Raw genomic sequence first — 22,952 nt, forward strand, 5'->3', positions numbered from 1 at the left:
GCGCTCTCTCCAGCCGGTCACTGACTTCAGTCACGGTTGGGGGGGGGGCTTCCGCCACGACGCGGCGGGTCCTCCGACGGGAGGGAGAGCGCCTTCGCCAGTAGGCGCGATGCCAGCGCATCCCTCCTCATCTCTCCATCGGCACGACGCCCGCCTCGGCCCTCACGGCGAGTCTTGGAGCATGGAAATCGGGCAGCCAGTGATGACTCATGCCACCATCAGCATCTCCGCCTCCAGGACGCCAAGATGTGTGGCCGCAGCCGCAGGCAGCCACGCCGACCCCGCTGCCCGCATGCCCAAGTAGTCTCGAATCGCTGACACCTCTCCTGAAACAAGAGTGGTGTCGTAAACTTAAACCCCTTGCTGGAGCCCGCCAGCCGCGACAACACCGCCACACCAATTTTTGTGACCCCGGAACTTCCGTCCCGAGCCTTATTTCACGGCACGATGCTACAGTGCGCTACACGTATTGTGGTATTCAGCTTCCATGGAAACATCAACTAATTTGGACGCTCAAACATGGGAGTCAGGAGTGGTTAAGGCCCAGAGCGTTCTGTCTGGTTTATAAAACCTTGGCCAGCAGATGTAAACGTGCTTTTTGTATAAGTGGCTTAATTTTGACGCAAAAGGGCACTAACTTTCGGCGCAAATAATGCAGAAATTTCAGCGCAAATTGCAAAATAGCTTGCGCCGAACTTCGGCGCATGACGGCTTCACGGGCGTCCGGCGTACCATATGGATGTTTTCCAGTTTGGGCTGCAGGTTTTAGCTCTAGGTTTTAGACTGTAGGTTTTGGGTTGGGTTGGGCTGGGATGGGCTGGGCTGGGCTGGGCTGGGCTGGGCTGGGCTGGGCTGGGCTGGGCTGGGTTGGGCTGGGCTGGGCTGGTTGGGGTGGTTGGGTTGGGTTGGATTAGGTTAGGTAAGTTTAGGTTAGTTTAGTTTAGGATAGATATGAATACCTATTTTTTGTAAGTTGAATTATTTTTTTCATTTTGTAGCATCATATGCCTTCCATCTTTGAACTGCCATATTCAAGCACCAGAATAAGTATGGACTTGAACCTTTTCCAGTCTGGATGCCTGTATGGAAGTTGTGCAAAATCATGCAGTTGAAGGTATTGTAACCACAAATAAGAGCTCATGACTCAAGTCTCAACTTGTCCATAATTGGTTATCTTGATGTATACTTGTAGACCCTTCCTCTTACTTGGCACACAGGCATGGTGTCACAGTGTTCTAAAATTGGATTTCAATTGGGTGTCCCAATAAAAAAAATCTGAAGACAAAATGAGATAGATTTAGTCTTTCCGCAAAACTGCATAATGCCATTTTTACCTCAGATTTTGTCAGAACCTTCACAGGATCTGAAATGAAATGATGTAGAGTAGATGCATCAACTGTCAAGTCATGCGTAACCTGGCAGCTGGCTGTTGAATCAAACTTTTGACATATTTTTTTAGCAAAGATGAAATAAAGCCACTTGTCATATTTTTAGGATGAAAACATTTTCCCCATCATGTATGGTTATTCACCTAAAATTCTGAAACATGGAACACTGTCATACCAGCATTCCATCCCAATGCGGATGTCAACCAGCATTCCGCAGCATGTTAGCAGAAGCAGCAGCATGTTATAAGTATATGAAAGATCCAAATAGGTTGTAGGTTGGTAGGTATTGGTACTAAGTTTAACTTAATAGGTTAGTAGGCAAGGTTAGGATTAATTTTAGTTGAGCATCAAGATAACCATTATGAACAAGTAACAAAATCCTTACCTACCCTTGAAAGCATCGCTTCAATCACATCATCACGAAGAACCAGACAAAATTTTTGCACATTCTTACACTATTTGACATCCTGAATCCAGATATGATGCTTTCATGTGGCGCAAATACAAGAAAAACGAATAATCAAACCCGTGCGTATTCGTATCAACGGCGCCACAATTGTAGATCAGACCTTTTCTGAACAAATGCCACCACAATTTTAATTGATAAGGGATTAAAATGGCATGAGCATCAACATCTTGATTTTTTCTAAAAGATAGCGATAACTGATAACTAATAACTTACCATTCATTTTGAAATCACGGCGGTAGGTACACCAACACATGGCACTGAAAACAGCAAAAGACGGAATGGCGGAATGTCGTATGGAGCCCTAAAACGCAGCTCGAATTGAGCCCGAAAAGGAAGACGAACTGATGCCGCTTTCGGGGCTAATGTACTTTGAGCCCGAAAAGGGCGCCTAACTGATCCCGATTTTAAAATCATACAGATTTGAGCCCTGTTTTGGCACTCATATGAGCCCTTATTCAAAAATGTTCTCAAAGTGTTTTCTGAGTGCAGCTGTCCGTTTGACATATACAAAGTGGCTGGCCATGAGACGTAGTGCCGCTACAGAGTGTTCATAGTTGTGCCAATGTCTTCAGTGTGTTCTCCCTTATCTGTTGGAGGAAGGGGATGTAATGGTTAGTGGTCAGTGACCACTATGGTAGAGGTCACTATGTGTCACGATGTCACGTGCTGTGCAACACAGTTAAAAGGTGACATTCTGTTGAGCGAGTAACCCAGTTTTTTTTTCATACTAAAAAACACGGCTTACAGTCTACTACACTCTGTACATGATCAGGGCCAGTTTCACCAATAAAAAACAGACGGCTGCGATTATTTTTTGACAATACGATAGTCTATAAATCCTATTTACCGGTGGAAAAAGTAATTGCTGACCAAATAATATAGCACTTAAAAGCTACGTTATTACATTTTTCAAGTCAGCGATTAGTATTTTTAGCAGTAAATGACATTTTGAGACTATCGTTTTGTTAAAAAATAATCGCAGCCGTCTGTTTTTTATTGGTGAAACTGGCCTCTGAGCAGTTTTTTCCAGGAGGTTTTTTGGAACTTTCAGGGGTGGCAGAGATCGGTGGCTGATGCCTGATGCTGATGCGACAGTTCAACGCTTTCGCCGCAAAAGCCACAAATGCAAGACAAAAATAACAATCATGTCGGACCGCACGTGATTATAGGCACTAATTGCCTTCAATTAAATCCCAAAACAAAGACATGCGTGACATTACAGACACCATAGCACCGAATCATAAAGAGGGTGAGAGGATCTCATACTCCATTCATTTATTCATTTATGAATTCATTCACTCTCACCCTCTTTCCGCCCTCTAGGTCGAACGCACGTTTAGTCCCCCGTCTTTGTCGGTTAGCCCCATCCAGCGGTTCTCCCTCGACCTCCTATAATCCACATTCCCCCTCCACACTCGTTCGAGTCCGACCACTTGCAGGTGGTCCAAGGAGTGGTCTGTCGCTCTAAAATGCCTATCCACAGGTAGGTCGATCGCCGGGTTCTCCACACGGATAGACGAGAGGTGGTTCTGCATATGTGTGTAGATGCTCCCCCGGTCTCACCGACATACACAACCTTTTTGCACGCGTCACACCAGATCCCATAGACGACATTTTGTGATCTGCATCCTACTGTCCTATCATAAAAGCACTCTTTGGGGTTGCCCTTTACTCTACCATTGCCAGAATACAACCGTTTACACATGACATAATCTTTCCCACAGCTTTCCTGACCGCGCAGTTTCTCCCCATAAACAGCCCGCTTGGTTTTCCTGTGAACCAGATCGTCTCTGAGATTTCGACCCCGCCGAAAAGCCACTAGAGGGTCCTTGGTGAATATGTTCCTAAGATTTTCAGAGTTCTGTAATATGTGTCTCTTTCTCTGTAGAATTTTGCGCACATCCGGGAGATGACTAGAGTACGTTAGCACCAGAGGGACTCTGTTATCTGTTATCTCTGTTATCTGGAATCGACCCCTGCACGTGCGCACGTGCAGCAGCACCCCAACTTTGGCATATATATGGATATGCACTGCCTGGTGGGTGACTACGTACATGCCAACTTTCAGCGCAATCGGCCCAGCAGTTACCGAGATATTGCAATCGTTACAAAACTGACACCTCTTCGTTTTGCACGTAGCACGTGCATAAGGCATCACCCATATGCATCGGGATTAGTCCAATACTTGGTAGAAGGAATTGTAGCGCGGGGGACTGAACAGGGGTGCGGTGGAGTGGGGGTGGAGTTGTTTTCCGGGGGGGGGGGACTTTCTTGGAGGGGTCTGTTAGCAGTGGGATTTCGGTGCCAATGTGAAGCGCTGGAATTGTGCTGTTGGAGACTGGAAGTGTGTGCGTAAGTAAAGTTGATTTCTAGAAGCCCACCCGGCATACAAATGCATCTGATGGGAGATGCTTTCATTTTGAGGCTTGATCATCATCGCATTGTATAGACGTCGACTCGGTAACTTCACTGCTCGGGCAGGATGGACGGGCTCCAGCCCCTGGGATATCAACACAGTGAGAAAAGGGCTGGATAAGGCAGTTGGGGTCGTAATGATCACTGCCAAGCCATTTGTTGGCGTTTAACTTGATTTACTGGATGGTCATTAGTCCAGTCACCAATTCATCATCACTGGTCTACTCTACCCTTTTCAAATTTGCCCACTTATATCGTATTAGCGTAGCTGAATTTAAGTGCCCTCGAGAATCATTGGCGTGACTGTCCTAACCGAGCTGCACTTAACTCCTATCGGCCTTAACCCTATTAGTGGCAGGCTCCTGGCTACAGGGTTGAAAAAAAGCTCCGACTCGCCGACGCACGCAGGTGACAGCTTATGACATTTGATGAGACAGCTGGCGGCTTGTCAAATTGATAGTTGACAACGAAAAGCTATAAACAGTCATCACGTCCGCAATCCCTCACAATTCACATTCATTCCAAAGCATAATATATATCCTAATGTGAAGTCACGTTAAAATCATACCACGCAAAAATATAGCAGACGCGTCCACCAGCTTCCGACATCCCTGCTGGCCAATGAAAAAGGCCGGCCATGTCGTGAGTATACCGGTGGGTTCGATGGGTCAGCTACAATTATGGCGCGATTCTTATAAATAGTGGCTAGTGATTTGTTGCACCACATTTTATCACAACGTAAATGACGTCATTAAATTTGTGAATTATTTTTTCCATCTGTAAGAGTCCATGTAAAAGCAGTTATTTGTTACATATTTAGATTGTTTAATCCAAAAGTAATGTTTTCATGTGCTTTTTGAGCTATTTGCTAAAATACCTACTCATAAGTTTTATTTGTCAACGACTCGCGTTTTTCTAGCAAGCAGACCAAGTCAACTAAAGAATGCACGCTGTTTCTAGCAAGTAGGCAGTAGCCAGTAGGTCACATTTTGAAGTTTATCATCCTGAAGAAATCAACTAATTCAAATGGTGAATGACCCGTGCTCACGTGAATGATCGCAGCAGATCGCAGACTCTTTGTCCTGTTTGTGTGGCGGGATTGTGGCCGTTGGCGTTTTTGGTAATTTTTGTTCCACGTGGTTGTGCTCCACTGAAGATGGGAAAAGCCAGACATCGGACACCAACACAAACACCACGAATGATGCGAGTGGTGCCTCTGCATCTGTCTTTTCTCAATCTCAGTCTACTGCAAACATGCCATGTCAGGTAAGTCAAAGCATTTGGTTGGCTTATGGCTACCATTTTGCACGAAATCAAGCCGATCTTCTAGGGCGTACCTACAGGGTAAATATTTCTCTGCACCCCACCAGCCACATCGCATCTCTCCGGGCCGCGCCGCTCGGGCCCATATAGCGTAGTTGGTAGCGTCTCGGATTACGGATCCGTGGGTCGTGAGTTCGCATCTCGGAGGCGACGCATGTTTATTGTTTATGCGATGAAGTTCGAATCAGGTTTGCATTATAAAGAGGAAAAGTGTTTAACGGTGAACATATGTTATTTGTAATACCAGCTTGCTCCTGAGGTCGATAACAAGTAAAAGTGCTATCTTGTTCAGTAATATCAAACAATCAGGTTACGTTTTTTCAGCTAATTGTAAATTAAATTTGCGGGGTATTTGTTAACGGTGATTCTATTCCCGAAAAAAACTACAAATGCCCGATATAGGTACTTACGATGTTATACCAATGCGTAGCGCTAGTCACAATTCCTCTGCGCAATACTCGGCCTCACAACCGACACAACGAGGTTCGATCACTAAGACTTTTCAAATTCGACTGACCAGTAGAATCTTCGGGGTGCCATCGCCGGCCCCATAAACAGGCCTCGGACGTTATGGGACGATAGGACTGAGACTCCGCCGAATCGTCATAAACCGTGGGCAAGGCAAGGCCGTATAACAGGGACAGGGGACGGCGATCCTCGCCGCTCGCCATGGGCCTAACAACCGTAGGTATCTATTGGTGTCTCGAACAAGCTGAGTTTGTTGGTGCTACATACTAATCAACTACTCTCTAACCGAACCGAGTTTTAGAAGGAGCATGCTAACGTCACTCGACGAGAGCCACCCGTGTTTTGAGGATTATGATTTATGATCAACCGTTGTTCCATCTCCTTTTCTCGAAAACATTCACCTAAATGGAATTGTGGATGATAATCTTGTTTGTGATGTTTCTCTTCGTGTCGAAACGACCTCAAGCCATGCATTAAATAGAACGAAAATTTGCTTCCGCTTTGAATGGACAATACACTCAGCGCTCCTCTACAGCTTCTTCCTTTTATCTACGTGTCAGTCAGTAGCGGCGGAACACCTTCAATTAAGGGGGGGGGGGGCACTGCCGACTTTTGGTACCATTCTTTCCATGCAACGCATATAGGGCTAATGTTAAAATGCCAAAATCAAGTTGCCATTTGATTTTGCCAAATCAATCCTTTTATCTACGTGTCAGTCAGTAGCGGCGGAACACCTTCAATTAAGGGGGGGGGGGGCACTGCCGACTTTTGGTACCATTCTTTCCATGCAACGCCTATAGGGCTAATGTTAAAATGCCAAAATCAAGGGACACGGTGCCCCGGTGCCCCCCCCCCCCCGTTCCGCCGCCTATGGTGTCAGTGGTTTGTGATTCCAATAACTGCAGCACAATGATGTGAGTTGTGACTGTCGAAAATTGATAATTTCATGATAGGCGTACCTTGAGGTCCTCAGCGCATCTCAAACTTCATTTAGCTACTGCTCAAATGTCAAAATTAGGCGTGAGTCAGCTGGACCTTCCGTCGGTGACAGCCTGAGACATTTTTTCACCCCTGCCTGGCTACCCCATATTAGTGGCAGGGGGGGCTGTTTACGACCCCCCCTTGATATCTCGAGATCTAACCGGCCGATTTTCAAAATTCAAACGGCATTCGATTTGGCTCAACAAGATCTACATTTCTAAAAAAAAAATGTCAATAGGGGGGGGGGGTAGAGGGGGGTAAAAACGGGCAAATTGCAGATACATTTTAGACTGTTTATCACGGCCAGGTTTCTGAACCAATCTTAACGCAACTTTTGCCGATCGATAGAGAATGAACCAGGAATTCACATGGATCCTAAAAATATGCATTTTCAAAAATCATAGGCGGATACAGATCATTGAGATTGAGATTACACAAAAAGTATAGTAAATAAGGTTTTCGTTGGTACTGTTTCTAAAAAGGGTGGCAATGGTCTTGTTATGTTACAATTTTCTTATGAGAGAACGACTAAAATTGTATTGGTCATGCATAGGCGGTGTCAGGGCACCTATGTTGGGAGGCAAAAAATAACCCCCCTTTTTGGACGCCTGGATCCGCCTTTTATAGCAAAAACGTGTCAAAAGAGGATGCACAATAACTTTGTATATGTTATCACATGATACCTTTCATTCACTGTTCGTAAAACTGGTGCAGCATCGTGATCTTCGCCCAAATGACTCGCTTCACGAATAGGACCCCCAATTCCCAGTGCTCTGGAGCCGCCCCTGGTAAAGTTATGAACTTGAAATTTTCAGGGAATGTGCCCAATTTAGTTTTAGGAAAAGTCAGAAAATTTCAGCATCGTAGCTTCAGCGGTTTCGGAGATATTCCCGAAAAACCTGAGGGGTGGATAAAAACAACCCCCCTGCCACTAATAGGGTTAATCTGAGATTCATTCTTTTATCATACGCACTCACATTCTCACACACAAGCGCTCTTCATTTATTCACCAAAATTTATTTAGTGCCCCTCGAAATCCCTCCGATAGTGTTAGGTGCCTGGCAACAATAACCTCCCCGGCGAGATAAATGTCTCTCTTATGAATCCATGTGTGCTCCCGCTAACCGGTGGCCAAGCCACAGGGCTGTCCAGTATTGCATGCAGGTAATTCTTCACCTTTATAATTTAGTCGGATCCACAACACGTTCAATAGACTTATGATGCGAATTCGCGAATTACACCCGGCTGGTTTCCCTTTTGAGAGAGCGCTAGGCCTCGCGCTCTCTCCGGTCCACGTCCTGGAACTTACCGTTCACGTCCTGGGACCATAGTTCACGTATCCACGTCCTGGAACTATCTGCCTGGAACTCATCTGGTTCCGTGGGTCTTACGTTACCAGGACTCACGAACTCCGAGGGGGGACTCTCCCGGTCCCCCAGAGGCTGTCCATCACCGGATGTGGCCGGAAACTCCTGGCTCATGCCGATGATCAAGATGCAGATAAGTATGATGAGTTCCTGGGACTTACGGCTTCCTTCACCACCTGTGGATGACTTACCAGTGACCCAGCACTCCACCATTCCTGATGAATCCTTGACTTCCGCTGGGATCCGCCGTTTCATGCCTCTGAGCCTGCCTACCTTTGCCCACTAAATAATTCTGCGGGACACCAACGACAACCGCGGTATCGCCACGGTGGGTAACGTGAATAGCTCTGCTAAAGACGATGTGCTCCTTACCTTATATTACCGGTCTGGACGAATTTCTCAGGAAGTTCTGTGTCTAAGTCATGCTAGTCAACATTCCGACATAAGAGCCGGGCAAACAAACCCTCTCCTCATTTAGACTCCGGCTTATTGATCTAAGATAGTCAGCTTGCAATATACCTTATAGCCACTCGAATATGACAGATAGAAAGATCAAATGTATACTCTTGAGCCATTAAATTTTCGTCAATCTGTGTCGGGTGAAATACTTACCACCAGCAACCACAAAATCACGAGTATTCAGGTTCGCTAAAAATATAAGCCCCAACAATTTCACTGATATTGTTTACCTGGTCTGAAATATTCTGCGTCAATAAATCTCCCATAAATTACGACCGAGAGCCGACGGACCGTCCTGTCCGCCGCCAGCTCTGTCCTGCGACTAGTGATGCAAACAGTACGCCCGGACTGCCCAAGATAAACGTCATTTGATGGCTATGCTCGATAATACCGCGACATTACGACGACCTAGTGACATTATGATGACCCAACATCTTTGAACAATTTACCACGTTAGTTCCAAAATTGCATGCCTCGAGTAATTGAATTCCTTAACAGCTGAATTCTGACCTGAATTTGCAGTCCAGCTCATAAACCTGGGCGGCCCACCGCCGCGCCGCTTCACCCGTCGGAATTAACAGCTGGACCAAGGTCGATCAGATACCGTGTGCTTCTTCTATATGTACTCTTCGTATTCGGTGTGTGTGTAAATCTAATGTAAAACTCTATACTGTAGTGTGAACTGCACGAAACACCAGAGTGGAAAAGCGTTGATGACATCTCGACGGATGATCTTATTGACCTTGTGGCTAATCACCCGTTTACAAATTTGTAAGAGCTCGATCCTTCCCACTATGCCCACAACAGAACGTTTCATAGCTTTAGTGTGTATTCTAAATTAAACACGTTGAATTTAAATACAGTCTAATTCATGTTCCAAGTCAAGAAGCTAATTCAGCAGAATACCAATAATATATGACTTAGGTATGCCTAACTGGGTAATTTGTTAACTTTGTCTTTGACAGGTTCGCACAGAAACTAACAGCTTCATTATTAACCCGCTATGTGGCGCAGCAATACCAGCTCACATCACTGTAAAAGAGACTGAAACCACGCCTTGAACTCCTCTCATAAGCCCAACTGAACGTCACTGTTGAATGAACATACTCGTAAACACACTGAGAATCCCATTGTAATCCTAGTCTGCAAATGGTAAGCTGAAGATCCTAACAATGACATATACGCACTCGTGAATTTTTAGCTAAACCTCGATCACCTATAACGCAGCTTATCCGGTATTAAGACCCCAAGAACAAAACCGCAATACAGCTTTACACCAATAATTACTGGCGATCGCGGAGAGTGGAGACCACAACTAGAATTGTCTGGACCGACCGTATAAATCAAAGCAATTTGCTATTAGCTTGGCAACGACCATTGGAGAGATCGGGCAAGGCGTGAACCAGGGGGGGGGGGAGAAAGGATCAGGGAGAGCAGACTTTCGACCATTCAGATTGAACACTCACATTAAGCAGCTGGAGTGCGACGTCAACCTCGGCTGTTGCACTTGTGTCCCTTTTCGTCGACGGCTGCTGTCCTGCGTCTCCATCACTCGAGGCACTAGCAGAGAACTGGAACAGGACGATTGCAGCGATGCGGCTGAACTGGCCCGTCTCCCGGCGGCATGGCTTCTCGGGCGCGGTGATCCCGGCGCGACTGCGGCGGTCCCACTGACTCGGTCCTCCCGTCCCGGTCTCACTGTCTCGGTCTGACTGATCCCGAAGTAAAGCGGTCCCTTTTTTATAGTTGGGTCAGGGTGGTGTCGCCCTCTCCTGACCTGGTTCCGGGTGCTGGCTCCGACTCAGGTGCACTTCTTTTGTCTTCTTACTGCGGTGGTTTGAGGGTGTGCCCGGTTTTGCATTTGCAACGGCCTCTCCAAAATACGGTTGCACTGAATGTGAAAACATTTAAATAGACATGATGGCACAATTCTTCGGTTCCAGTCTTCATCGGCGAACGATGCCCGTTATTGTTGATCTGCGCTTGTTTCTGATAAAGCGGCTTGAAATCGAAATGCTTGTTTATAGTAGGCAGCCCGCAACGATTTATCCTTTGTAAGGTTGTCACTAGTTTCCGTTACACTTGCTCACCCACTCGTACTCTAGGTGCCGTACCTCTTGTTCAGATGCTCCTCCGCCACAAGGACTTGCTTTCCGAGCTCATTAGCTGCTAGCGCAATGACTTCCTCTGGATATCATTTAGACAGTCTACATTCCATAAACGTCCTTGTTGCACTGCTCGTTGCTGGAATGTTGTATGGTGGGGTCAGGCGATAAAACTATTGCGACTTTCGGATCGCTTGGTGTTCAAGTTGATCTGAATTGCAGCTTTGTGCAACGTCCAGTATTGAGTTGATTTTTTTTCATAACTGCATTCTTGCATGGCTTTATCATATTCCCTTCCGGTTGGTGCTGCCCTCAAGTGACGACGTCCGTAACGAACGGTGACCCGCTAGGTCAACGCGTCTCTTTCTTCCGCGTTACCTCGCTCTGTGCTGCTGTCATTTCTAAATTATGGGCGGCCGGTGTCGATAGGGACGTGGGACAGGGAAAAACAAAGGAAAGGGTCTCTACGGAACGCGGCCAGCGTGTCCGGATCGGGCAGAAGTCGGTCGTGCCAGGATTTAAAGTTTACAGCTAATAGTAAACTAATAGAAAAGATGTAGCCCGCTACAGAATGAAGCTACCCTACAAAAATTACCGCATGTAAATCGGTAAGGGGTTGCTGAGATATAAGCCTCGCAAAAGCGTTAGAGGCCGGGCCGGGGCGGGCCGCTCATACTGAGATTTTTCCGTTACATGGGAAAGACTACGCTCGCTTCGCTCGCTCCGTAATTACACTCAGTTTTTGAACACGAAGTGTCTTATTCAATTGATGCATCAAGTTTCATATCTGCATTGAAGGGATTGAACCGTTTCTATTGCAGCGCCTTCACGATACCATGGGGACATTTTGTACAAACGCACAAACATTTGCACAAGTATACAACAAACACGTAAGCAAAACTCCTGTTAATTCTCTTTTAAAGCAGAGCAGGTTTGGTCGATCTCTATTCGCGGCATCACATCTCAGTTACACTAAAAATCACAGCAAGTGCGCCACCGGGCGCGGGCCCAGGGTGTGCTCATCGTTCACAGATCAGCACGACCGCCAGCCACCGAACGCTCGCGCAGCTCGCGCGCCATCGACTAGAAACAGTACATACAACGGCGCTGGAAGGTGAGCGGTCACTGGTCAGGCTCAGCTCGTCAGTCTCAGGTGCACTATGGTGGCTGCGCCCCATTGGAGGACATCGGTCATCTTCATGCTCTTTGTTTGGTGTCCGTCAGTCGTCCGGAGCGGCCACCCTATACCGTCCGGAGGGACCGTGTGAAGGGTGCCCTCCCAGAGCCCGGAGGGTCGCCGGCGCCGCGCACAGGTCGCCCGGAGCGCCTCACAGCTACATATAGTCGGATTCAGGTCAGGTCACCAGGTCACGTAAAGAACTCACCTCAGAAAAGGTTAGAATGCTCGTCCTAGCTCCACCGACTGACCGATCGCCTTTAAAACGTTGAGACATTGATACGAGTAACAGTATGTATCAGTTCAGGGCCTCGTCGGAATTTTCACTGGGGGGGGGGGGGGGGGCGGTGGGCAGAGACTGAAGGAGCCAAACCTAGGGTACCCCAAATCCTGTTTTCTCACCGGATTTAGACCACTTATTTTTCATCACAGCCCTAACATCATGATTTTTTTTTTTGAAACTAAAAAAATAGTAGGCGATCCGACCCATGCTTTTTATTAGTTTGTAGCCTCCCCACATTGCCCCATCAGACAGTAATTATCACACTTCTCGGTGTCAGGGCTACAAACAGTTCATAATTGTCATTTGTCAAAGAGGTCATTTTGAGGCTACAAACAGTTTTTTGCCAATAACTCTCGATTGGAAAAAGATAGAACGCTGGGGTTGGCCTCATGGTGTTTGTCTTGCCGAGACGCATCGACTGATATGCAACATGACCTTTTCCGGTCAGGTCATGACCTTGACCTTTCCGGTCAGGTCATGACCTTGACCTGAGGTCAAATTTTGAAGTTGACCTTTCAAGGTCAAATTTTAGTTCATTCGACGCGTCTCGGCGAGAGGAACACCATTCTGGCAATAGAAATGTCCTAGTTTTTTCAGTCAAAAGTTATTGTCGAAAAACACTTTTCGTAAAAACAGCTATTTTGGGAGTTTCTGCCCTCTGGAGGCTAAACCAGGGCGCGGGAACTACTTTCCGACTGGGGGGGGGGGGGGGGGCACACCATAACAGAGATTAACCTAGGGTACCCCCAAATCTAGTTTTCTCACCGGTTTTAGGCCACTTATTTTTCACCCCTCGGCTTTTTCAACAAAAAAAGAAAACTTTTGCAAAAAAAGTGTGGTATTCCGTCTCAAAGCTGTGGGGGCACCGCCCCCACGGCCCCAGAGTTGGGGGGGGGGCAAGCTGCCCCCACTGCCCCCCCGGCTCCCGCGCCTATGGGCTAAACCGTTGACCTGAGGTCATTTTTGATAATGACCGTATCAAAAGAAGAGCTGAAAAGCTATCGATTGCTTTTCCCTGCGTTTTTCTAGCTATCATAGTTCCTGGGATAATGGCATGTTTTCTAAAAAGATATAATGACAATTCGCAAATTTTGACATTTGATAACCTCTGGTAACCCCAATATTGCTCTAAGATGAAAAATGACCGAAATACTTTCAAACGTACGCATCAAGAGCTATCGACTGCTTTTTACCGCGTCTTTCTATCCATCTTAGTTTTTTAGGTAGAGGTGGGTGGTAACATATGCCCCCCCCCCCCTCCCCTACTACTAGGGCGAAGTTGGCTGAGACCGCCACAGGGGTGCGGGTTAATCTAGCACCTAATCCTATATTTACAACTACCCACGCCCTGCTGGGAGGGGGGTGGGGTGGGGTGTAAGGGAGTGTTTGAACACCCCCTTGTGGTTTTTAGCACACCTTTTTATACATTTTCTCTGCACACGTGAAAATTTCAGACCCAGGTCACTTAAGGTCGGGTCGCCAGGTCAGGTCAAGTGACCTCACTAGTCACTAAATAAAAAGTTTCAATGTCTGCCATAGCTATACCGAGTGACCGATTGCTTTGAAACTTTCAGCGGTTGATAAAAGCAACAGTACTTATGTAAAAAAAAATGTTTAGGAATTTTGGTATCGGTGACCTAAGGTCAAGTCAATTTTGCAACCTCTCTAATAGGTATAAGTCAGTGGGAGAAAATTGAAAGGCACCTCTTTTGGACGAAAGTCATTATAAACATTCCCAAACACTGAATTAGAAGTAATTTAGACACACTGAACATGGAAATGGTGTCCGTGACCCCTGTTTATGCCCCTGAGGTCATCTCAGGTCACGAATGGTATCAAGGGTTTTTCACAAATAACGTTTCATAGAGACATGTTAGAGCGATGAAAACGCCTTAGTTGGGTTCGGCTCGACGATAGGGATCGACTGATATGCAACATGACCCTTTCCGGTCAGGTCATGACCTTGACCTGAGGTCAAATTTTGAAGTTGACCTTTCAAGGCCAAATGATAGACCATTCAATGCGTCTTGAGGAGAGGAACACGATGCCAGTAACAGAAAACTCGTGTAAAATTCGTGCAAGGTTTCGGTCAAAAGGCATGCAGAAAAACTCGTGTCTATTTTAGTAGTTTTTGCCCCCTGCAGGCAAAACCGTTGACGGCAGGTCAAATCCGAGGAATCACTCAGAAAGAGCGTTAATAGGGCTATCAAATGCGCTTTTTCGTGGCGCTATAGCTCTATTAGTTTCCGAGCTGTGCGTCGATTTATTGAAATTTGTCGAAATATGACCTGGAAATCGGCGAATTTTTGTCTTCAATGACGTCTGGTGACCTGACCGGTGACCTGACCAAAAAAGTGGCCAGTAATTTCTTCCTTATTTTGGCGCTCTTTCGAACACCGCCTTCTCCGTATCGCTACGTGGCCCAGAAGCTGAGTTAGAAGGGGAGGTGCTCAAACCCCCTCCCCCCCCCCCTGCAGGACATGGAAATCCAGGACCCCCAGCGGGGCGCGGTTAATGATGTCTTAATGATATGATGGAGGAAAGCCATTCTGCAAAGTCGGCTAACCTTGTGCCATGGAAACGTAACATCTATCAAAAGTTATTGTAAAAAATGCGGACACCTTTCATGACCTGAGATGACCTCATGGGCACAAAGTCACTGGTGTAATTTTCCGATTCAGGGTATCATGTTTACCTGTAAACCGATGTTTGAGAATGTTTAGAATAGAATGACGTTCGTCTAAAACAGACGCATTTCGATTTTCTCCGATTGACTCATAATGCAGAGGTCGCAAAATTGACCTGACATTGGGTCACAGATAGCAAAATTAACCCGCGCACCGACGGGGGTCTGCACCAACTTACAACCGCTGAGATCTCGAGAACGAAGCAAGGTAGCGACGAGCGGTAAAGGGCATGGGGTACGCACGGACAAGGTCTACAATTTTTACTGGGTCATTTTCAGGTCAGGTCAATGATGACGTCACGGGGGTCAAAAAGTCAAAATGGTGGCGCTAGATATGGAGTTTTTCTCGAATAATGTTCGACTTACTAAAGATAGGAACAAACTAAAGGCATCATCGTGATCCTCTCGTCAATCCGCATCGAATCACATATATGTTTACCTCGAAAGGTCAAGGCACAGGTTGACCTCAGATCACGTGATCTCGAGGTCATCATGTGTATCATTCGATGCGCCTTGACGAGCTGAACACAATGAGACCATCCGTGCGGCTGTATCTCGTTCCTGTAAGGAGTTATTGGCAAAAAACCTTTGGTGACTTTTGATGACGTCACATGACCTTACAGCTGCCCAACAGAAAAAAAATGCCTCAAGGTAGTGAAGGTTGATCGCATATGAAGTCATGTATGGTATATGGGGCCATTCCGACGCGTTTTAGTGAAGAAAAAAAACAGGGAGTTGATTTTCCCCCCTTGACTTATAATGGGGAGGTCGTGAGAAATTGACCTGGCCTTAGGTCATCGGTATGAAAATTCCGAGATATACAAATTGTAGATGCTAATAGCCTAATAACATCCTGCGACTTTCAAAAGCTTCCGTCATCTACTGTAGCTCTGACACGGTGACAAAGTCACAAAAAAGTGACTTGAGGTTGGGTCATTCAAAGTGACCTGGTGACCTGACCTTAAAAGTTAGGAGGTTCAAACTTGCACACCATGTGTAAAATTGATGAGAAAATAGTCACACCCGCACACCCGTGTTTTCCCGTTATTAAAGAAAAAAAAAACTCGGGGGGGGGGGCGGATAACCGCCCCCTGTCGGTGCGCGGGTTAAGGTATATACAATACATTTTGTGCATACTGTTACTCTTGTTAATCGCTGAAAGTCTCAATGCGATCGTTCTGTCAGTTTAGCTATAGCATGGGGTGGAACTTTTTTTGAGGTAAGGTCACTTGACGTGACCTGGTGACCTGACGTTGAACAACCTGGGTGCGAAATTTTCACAACCTATGCAGAAAAATGTATGATAAGTTGTGCTAAGAACTTGGGGGGGGGGGGGGGCGTAAAAACGCCCCCAGTAAGGCGCAGGTTAAAACGATCCGACCAGCTTAAAATTCCGAATATATTAGTGTCGGGGAATCTGCTCTGCAGGCTTCAGAGGAGCGCCCTGCCGTCGCTTTGCTGGTAGCAGGCTATTTCGGTTTATTACGAGCACCGCTGAGCTCTGTGGGGTCATGGGGCTAGAAAGAGCCATTGGGACTGTGCGGACCACCGTAAGGGACCGTCCCGGAGCGGTGGGACGGGGGTGTACCTACCGCCGGGACTGCCCGCCCTGGCACCCAGCCGGTCAGGCAGGCCGCCCACCCTGGCCAATTCAGATGGGCTTTGTCTGATGAGGGTGATGGTCAGTCCGGGTAAGGGGTGGGGATGCGGTGTCGGTGTCGGATGCCGGCTGCTTCTCAGAACGGATCACAGCTGTCGGGAGGTCAGTGGGTAGGGTGTCCTTCTCAGAGGTCTCAGTGCTCACAAAGGCCAGTGACATTGCCCACGCAGAGGTTACAGAGGTCACAGAGGTCAGGTCACAGAGGTCAGTCACAATCCACGCCAGGTCGCACAGGTCACAGACGGTGGCGCTCACACCGTCTGCGGCTCCACTGAGCGGGCGCTCACACCGTCTGCGGCTCCACTGAGCGGGCGCTCACACCGTCTGCGGCTCCAGTGAGCGGGCGCTCACCGCTCACACCGTCTGCGGCTCCACTGATCGGGCGCTCACACCGTCTGCGGCTCCAGTGAGCGGGCGCGCGGCACCGCTGCTCGCCACCGCTCACCGCGGCTGGCGCCCGGGTGCGACCAGAGCCGAACCGAGCGGCGCGCCGGCGCCGCCTGCTCGGCCGGCCGGCAGTGCTGCAGTGGGCGCAGCCACAGGCCGCTGCTGTCCGAGCCGCCGGAGCCCTCCGACCTCCGCGGCTGGCCCCCGAGCGGCCACGGCGACTCAGGCGGTGACGGCGACGGCGAGCGGGAGCAGGCCCGGCCGTGGCGGCGCGGCTGCAGCTGACCGCGCGCCGCCGCCACCGCCGCCGGGTCGTGCGGGATCGGCAGCGGCGCGCGCTGCACCGCGCCGCCAATCGCCGCCGGGAACCGGAACGCGCGGGCGGCGATCGCCGCCGCGCCCACGGCCAGCCTGGCCGGCGAGCGCTGCGATACCGGCGAGCCGGCCGAGCTGTCCGAGTCGGCCGGCAGGGCGTCCGTGGAGTGGGCGCGCAGCGGCTCCGGCCGCCCCTCCAGTTGCTGGCTGACCTGCGCCCAGGTCAGCTCGGAGGCCTGGCGCCGCAGTCGCGTGTGACGCCGCCGCCGGCGCCGACGGCGCCGCTGGTTGGGCGTCCGGACGAAGGCGTCCGACAGCCGGCGCTGCAGATGTTTGGGAAGCTGCATGGTCAGCTGGGTGGCGATCGACGGCCGCTGCAGGCACGCCCGCGGCGCGCGCGCCTGGATCTCCAGCTGCATCTCCGACTTGTACAGCTGCTTCCGCACAAAGTTCTTGAAGACGCGGCGCAGGTTTTTGCTGCGACACCCGTAGATGAGGCCGTTGAGCGGACTGAGGCAGAGCAGCAGGTGGGCGCCCAGCGCCAGGCGCTCGTCCACTAGCGCTCCGGCCACGCTCTGCCAGGTGACCAGGCTGGCGAACGGCACGTACATGAGCAGCAGCGGCAGCAGCACGTTCACGGTGGTGCCCAGTGGCGAGCGGCTGCGCTGCGCGCACTCGAGCCGCTGCTGAGGGACGGCCAGCCGCGCGTTCATCGTCACCGCCGACACGATGGCCGACACGATCCGACTGCGCTGCGTGCGCGCCACCAGCAGGATGCGCACGTTAAAGAAGACGATGAGCGCGGCGGGCAGCAGCAGCATGCCGCAGATGTAGATGATGCCGAAGGCGGCGTCGGGCAGCCGGCGGAAGTGCGGCAGGCAGAGCCCGGCGCGCTGCTGGTACGAGAGGCCGGCCGCCAGCGGCGCCAGTACGCAGCCGGCTGAGAGCGCCCAGCACGCGGCCAGCGCCGCCGACACCTTCCACTTTGTCACGGCCTCGCTGTAGGAGAGCGGCACGCAGATGGCCGAAAACTTGTCGTAGTTGAGGCCACAAATGGTCCACAGCGATACAGCGTGCAGGAGCAGCGTGACGCCGCCAACCAGGGCGCACTGCGCCCCGCCGGGCACCCAGTTCTCCTGCGGGAGGGGACAGCGCCAGGCTGAGAGGACACAGACCAGTCTGAGTACATACAACGCCAGTCTGAGGGGACAGCGCCAGTCTGAGAGGACACAGACCAGTCCGAGTACATACAACGCCAGTCTGAGGGACAGCGCCAGTCTGAGAGGACATAGACCAGTCCGAGTACATACAACGCCAGTCTGAGAGGACAGTGCAGGTGTGAGAGGACACAGACACCAGTATGAAAGGACACAGCTTCCAGTCTGAGAGGACACAAAGCAGTCTGAGAGGACACAGCCAACAGTCTGAGAGGACACAGACAGATGCCCAGTCTTCTGAAGTCGGGATCATTTATAATTGGGTACAGCCGCACCAGACGCATATTATAATCCTAGTACCGTAAAGTGGGGCTATTTGAGACAGTGGGGCTATTTGAGACAGTAGGTATTTAAAATCGCTATAAAATAAAGATCGTTTGATTTTTGTGTGATATTTTTGCTCAGGGAGGTGTGGGATCGAGCAGTAAATCGCCTGAGCAAAAAATTAAGGATAAATTTTAAGTGGTTTTTATTTTATAGCCATTTTAAATACTGTCTCAAATAGCTCCACTGTCTCAAATAGCCCCACCTTACGGTATGTATATGTGATATGTATGTATATATGTATCTATATGTATGTATGTATAAGTAGAATATGTATGTGTATGATATGTATTTATGTAGGTATATGTGATATGATACTATAATGTGTATGATGATAGTTACCAGTAAAACGCCTTTTGGGCGAAGAACGAGCGAGCGAGATAGTGAGCCCTGCACGTGCAGAAGGGCGAGAGGGTACTTCCAACGGGCTTGTGCAAAGCACCCTTCTAACCGGTCGCTAGCGGTGTACCAAATTTGAACGCAATCGGCCCAGCCGTTCCTGAGATCTGGAAGCGGCATTCTGCACGTGCGCACGTGCAAACGGGGTCCAAAATGACTTTTGCACGGCACCCTACTAATCGGTCCCCAACCGTGTACTAAATTTGAGCGCAATCGGCCCAGCCGTTCTCGAGATCTGGAAACGCCCCCTGCACGTGCGCACGTGCAGTAGCACCCTAACCGCAACACATGGGAATGCATTGCCTGGTGGGTGCCTACCTGTATGCCAAGTTTCAGCGAAATCGCCCCAGTAATTACCGAGTTACTGAAATGGAAACAAATTTGGCACCTCTTATTGTTGTATTTTGCACGTGCAGTGGGGGTCACTCACATAGATGAAGAGTATCCGACCTTTGGTAGAAGGGATGCAGCTACCCTATAAAAATGACCGCAAGACAATCGCTCAAGCCGCTGCTGAGATATGGGCTTCTCAAAATCATTACTTTTGCAAAACTGCTTGAACACCCTTGTTGACTTTTCACGTGGCACGTGCCACGGCGGTCACTGAGATGTATCAAAAGTAGTCAATTACGGGGTAGAAGGGATGGGGCTACCCAGCAAAAAAGACCGCAGGCCATTCGGTCCAGCAGTTGCTGAGATATAAGCCTCTCAAAAGCGTTACAGGCCGGGCCGGGCCGCTCATACTGAGATTTTTCCGTTATATTGAAAAGACTTCGCTTCGCTCGCTGCGCTCGCTCGCTCGTAACTAGTAGGGTAAGGTGCCTAATTAGCGACCCCCTTAATTTGAACCGTCATTGCTCACGCTCTGTGGGTGCCACTGTATTACTGGCTTGATTTTCGGAGAGATCGTTCATTTTTCTATTAAAATATAGTCATTTTCTGCCCCAATATTCACTAACTTATTTGTAGTGAGCATTTTAGCAACCCATTGCAAAAAAAACGCTAATAGGGAACTCTTCCCGATTAGCGACCGGGGAGGGTCGCTAATAAGTCTATGGGTTTCCCCATATTAAAAATAGCAAAAAAATGCGACGCCTGAAAAGATGAAATATGATCTCAAAAAGGTAACCTATACGCAAAGCACTCAATCACTCGAACAAGGACGTTTATCCAACACATTTACGTAAGTAAAAACTGATCACGTGATGCACCGAAGGCGAAAAGAAGGCGGAAGCCCAAATTTTGCGGGCTATCTCGTATGATATTCGAGGTCCGCGCTGAATTCGGCACCCCTGCAGTCGGTGACGACATTTGGCATCCCCTGCCACACATTGCAAGCTTCAGCAACACCTCATTTTCATTTCTCTCTTTTTCCCTTTCTTTCCCTTCTTGAGCTATTTGCGACCATGTCAGGCGCAAATAGGAAATATGAGTTGCGACACATTTTTAACCGTCATGCTGTGCACAGTTGAGCGATTCACTATGGGAAAACGGCAATCAATTGAAAAAGGAATGTCGATTCAGAATAAAAAAGGTGCATCATCCTAATGTGCATCGCTTTTCATCAGAGAGGGCCCAAACACACACGTTTTGGATAAGAAACTCGTCATTTTTATTTCAACTCACCTGAAACGTCCCACCAGAAACATCGACGACCGGAAAATAATTTAATTTGATAACCAAAGTATGGCTGACCTTTTGACGATGTTTTTACCCCGTTTTCTCCTGCCAGTTTTTCTGTAGGGAGGTAGGTCGCAAATCGGAAAAGGTCGCTAATTAGGCACCTTACCCTAACTAGGCTGACTTTTGGATACATAAAGAAAACAGACCGGAGTCCGAGGAAGAGAGGGAAGATTCTTCCTCGCTGTTTTAATGTTGGGGAAGGGGGCCCGCCTCTTGGCTGCTAAGCTGGGGGAGAGGGCAAGCGCTCGCGCTGCTCCCCCGTTCCTGGAATAATGTAGCTGCACGCAGCTGTGGATGGACTTACCTGCACGTAGCTGTGGACGGACTTACCTGTACGCAGCTGTGGACGGACTTACCTGCACGTAGCTGGGGACGGACTTACCTGCACGTAGCTGGGGACGGTGGCCAGCAGCGTGGTGGCGCTCAGAGCGACGTCCACCAGAGCCAGGTGCAGGATCAGAATGGTGGATCCGCTCAGGTACTGGAACGACAGACGGTGGGACGGTCAGCGGTCGGCCCACCCACGTGAACTGCCACCAGCGGCCCGCCGCTCATCACTGGCTGTCCATTGTTAATGTGGCCGGTGGTACAGAACAGACTCTCGCTCGGCCTGGCAACCAATTCATGGGGCAATTCTTATTTATGAGGTCATCTTTTTCTCAATATGCGTGTGGTGAAGGAAAAGGGTTTGAGCGACGGCGAGCAAACAGATAAATCAGACATTTATGAAGCGCACGGACAGACGGAGTAGCGCACCCGGCTGGCGCCGTGCAGCTATCGTTGGGACCCGGCTGGGGCCGTGCGGCTATCGTTGGGATCCGGCTGGCGCCGTGCGGCTATCATTGGGACCCGGCTGGGGCCGTGCGGCTGTCGTTGGGACCCGACTGGGGCCGAGCGGCTATCGTTGGGACCCGGCTGGGGCTGACGCCGCCGAGCGCCGCGCCGGCCGTCCGATGCCAGATCCAAACACACTGCGGTGCCGGCGCGGCCGCCACGGTGTACAGTAGGCCTACAAAATAAGTCTCCGTCGTATGCAGGTCACCAGTGGGCAGTTAGCGCCTGAGCGCAACTCGGGCGCCACCTGCCCGCATACGGAGAGGACTTGCCAAGCATTGGGCCGCCGCCCCTATGACCCATCCGGGCCAACTTGGGTACCGGTCCCACTTGAAAGGGACCGGTCGGCCGCCCGGGCGGGAGGGGCGCCGGCCTGTCGGGTCGGGTCGGCGCTCCCCTCGCCCGGGCGGTGGTTAGGGGGCACCCCCGGGAAAGATGATTTTCCGGGGGTGCGGGCGGGGGCTCGCGGCCCGTCTGGAGCGCCGGGGAGGTATCCACTAGATCTCCCCGGCCCGGGGAGGTATCCCACAGCTCTCTCCCCGGGGCCGGAACGGCACCGTCCCGGTCTGGCCAGACGGGCCGCCGTACAAAGTTAGGGGGGAGGCCGCAGGCTGGCGGAGCGCGTGTGGTCCAGCTGTAACTTGGTCGGAAGGTCTGTCGGGGTGGCGCGTGGGACCTGGTGTGTGTGTGTGTGTGTTTATTTCGGTGATGCTTTGTTTCGTTTTGTTTTGTTGAAGAGGTGCCTCGTAATGTGTTTATGCTTTTGCACCAATTCAACTTTATTTCTGTCTATTGTCCATGCCCATAATCATGAATAAACGACAAACAAACAAACAAACTTATTTTGATATATTAGATATTTAGGCCTAACCTACTGTACGGCTCTCGCGAGATTAAGCGGTAGGTTTTGCATTTTTACATTTCCGGTTATATCTCAGAAACTAATCGCTCTACGATGAAGCCATTTTACGCGAGCATGGCCGTCTTGTGAACCAACAAGTCGATCGCATCT

General features: G+C 49.6%; 1 protein-coding gene across 1 annotated transcript; it reads right to left on the reverse strand.

Moving 5' to 3' along the window:
• Nucleotides 1-17,167: 17,167 nt before the first annotated feature.
• LOC122364344 (adenosine receptor A2a-like) lies at nt 17,168-18,984 on the reverse strand. Its single transcript, XM_043334634.1, has 3 exons — nt 18,976-18,984; nt 17,462-18,619; nt 17,168-17,365 (listed from the first exon to the last, which is right to left on the reverse strand). The coding sequence occupies exons 1-3, from the start codon at nt 18,982-18,984 to the stop codon at nt 17,168-17,170; spliced, it is 1,365 nt and encodes a 454-aa protein (XP_043190569.1).
• Nucleotides 18,985-22,952: the final 3,968 nt, after the last annotated feature.

The sequence above is a fragment of the Amphibalanus amphitrite genome, unplaced genomic scaffold (assembly GCF_019059575.1).
Source record: "Amphibalanus amphitrite isolate SeventyFive unplaced genomic scaffold, NRLGWU_Aamphi_draft 000670F_arrow, whole genome shotgun sequence".
NCBI lineage: Eukaryota > Metazoa > Arthropoda > Thecostraca > Balanomorpha > Balanidae > Amphibalanus > Amphibalanus amphitrite.

Excerpts from the sequence above, each read along its gene's own strand:
- LOC122364344 (XM_043334634.1), bottom strand. Across the intron at positions 17,366-17,461 it reads ACCCGGCGGCGGTGGCGGCG|CCGCGGAGGTCGGAGGGCTC; the intron begins GCGCGCGGTCAG and ends CTCGGGGGCCAG.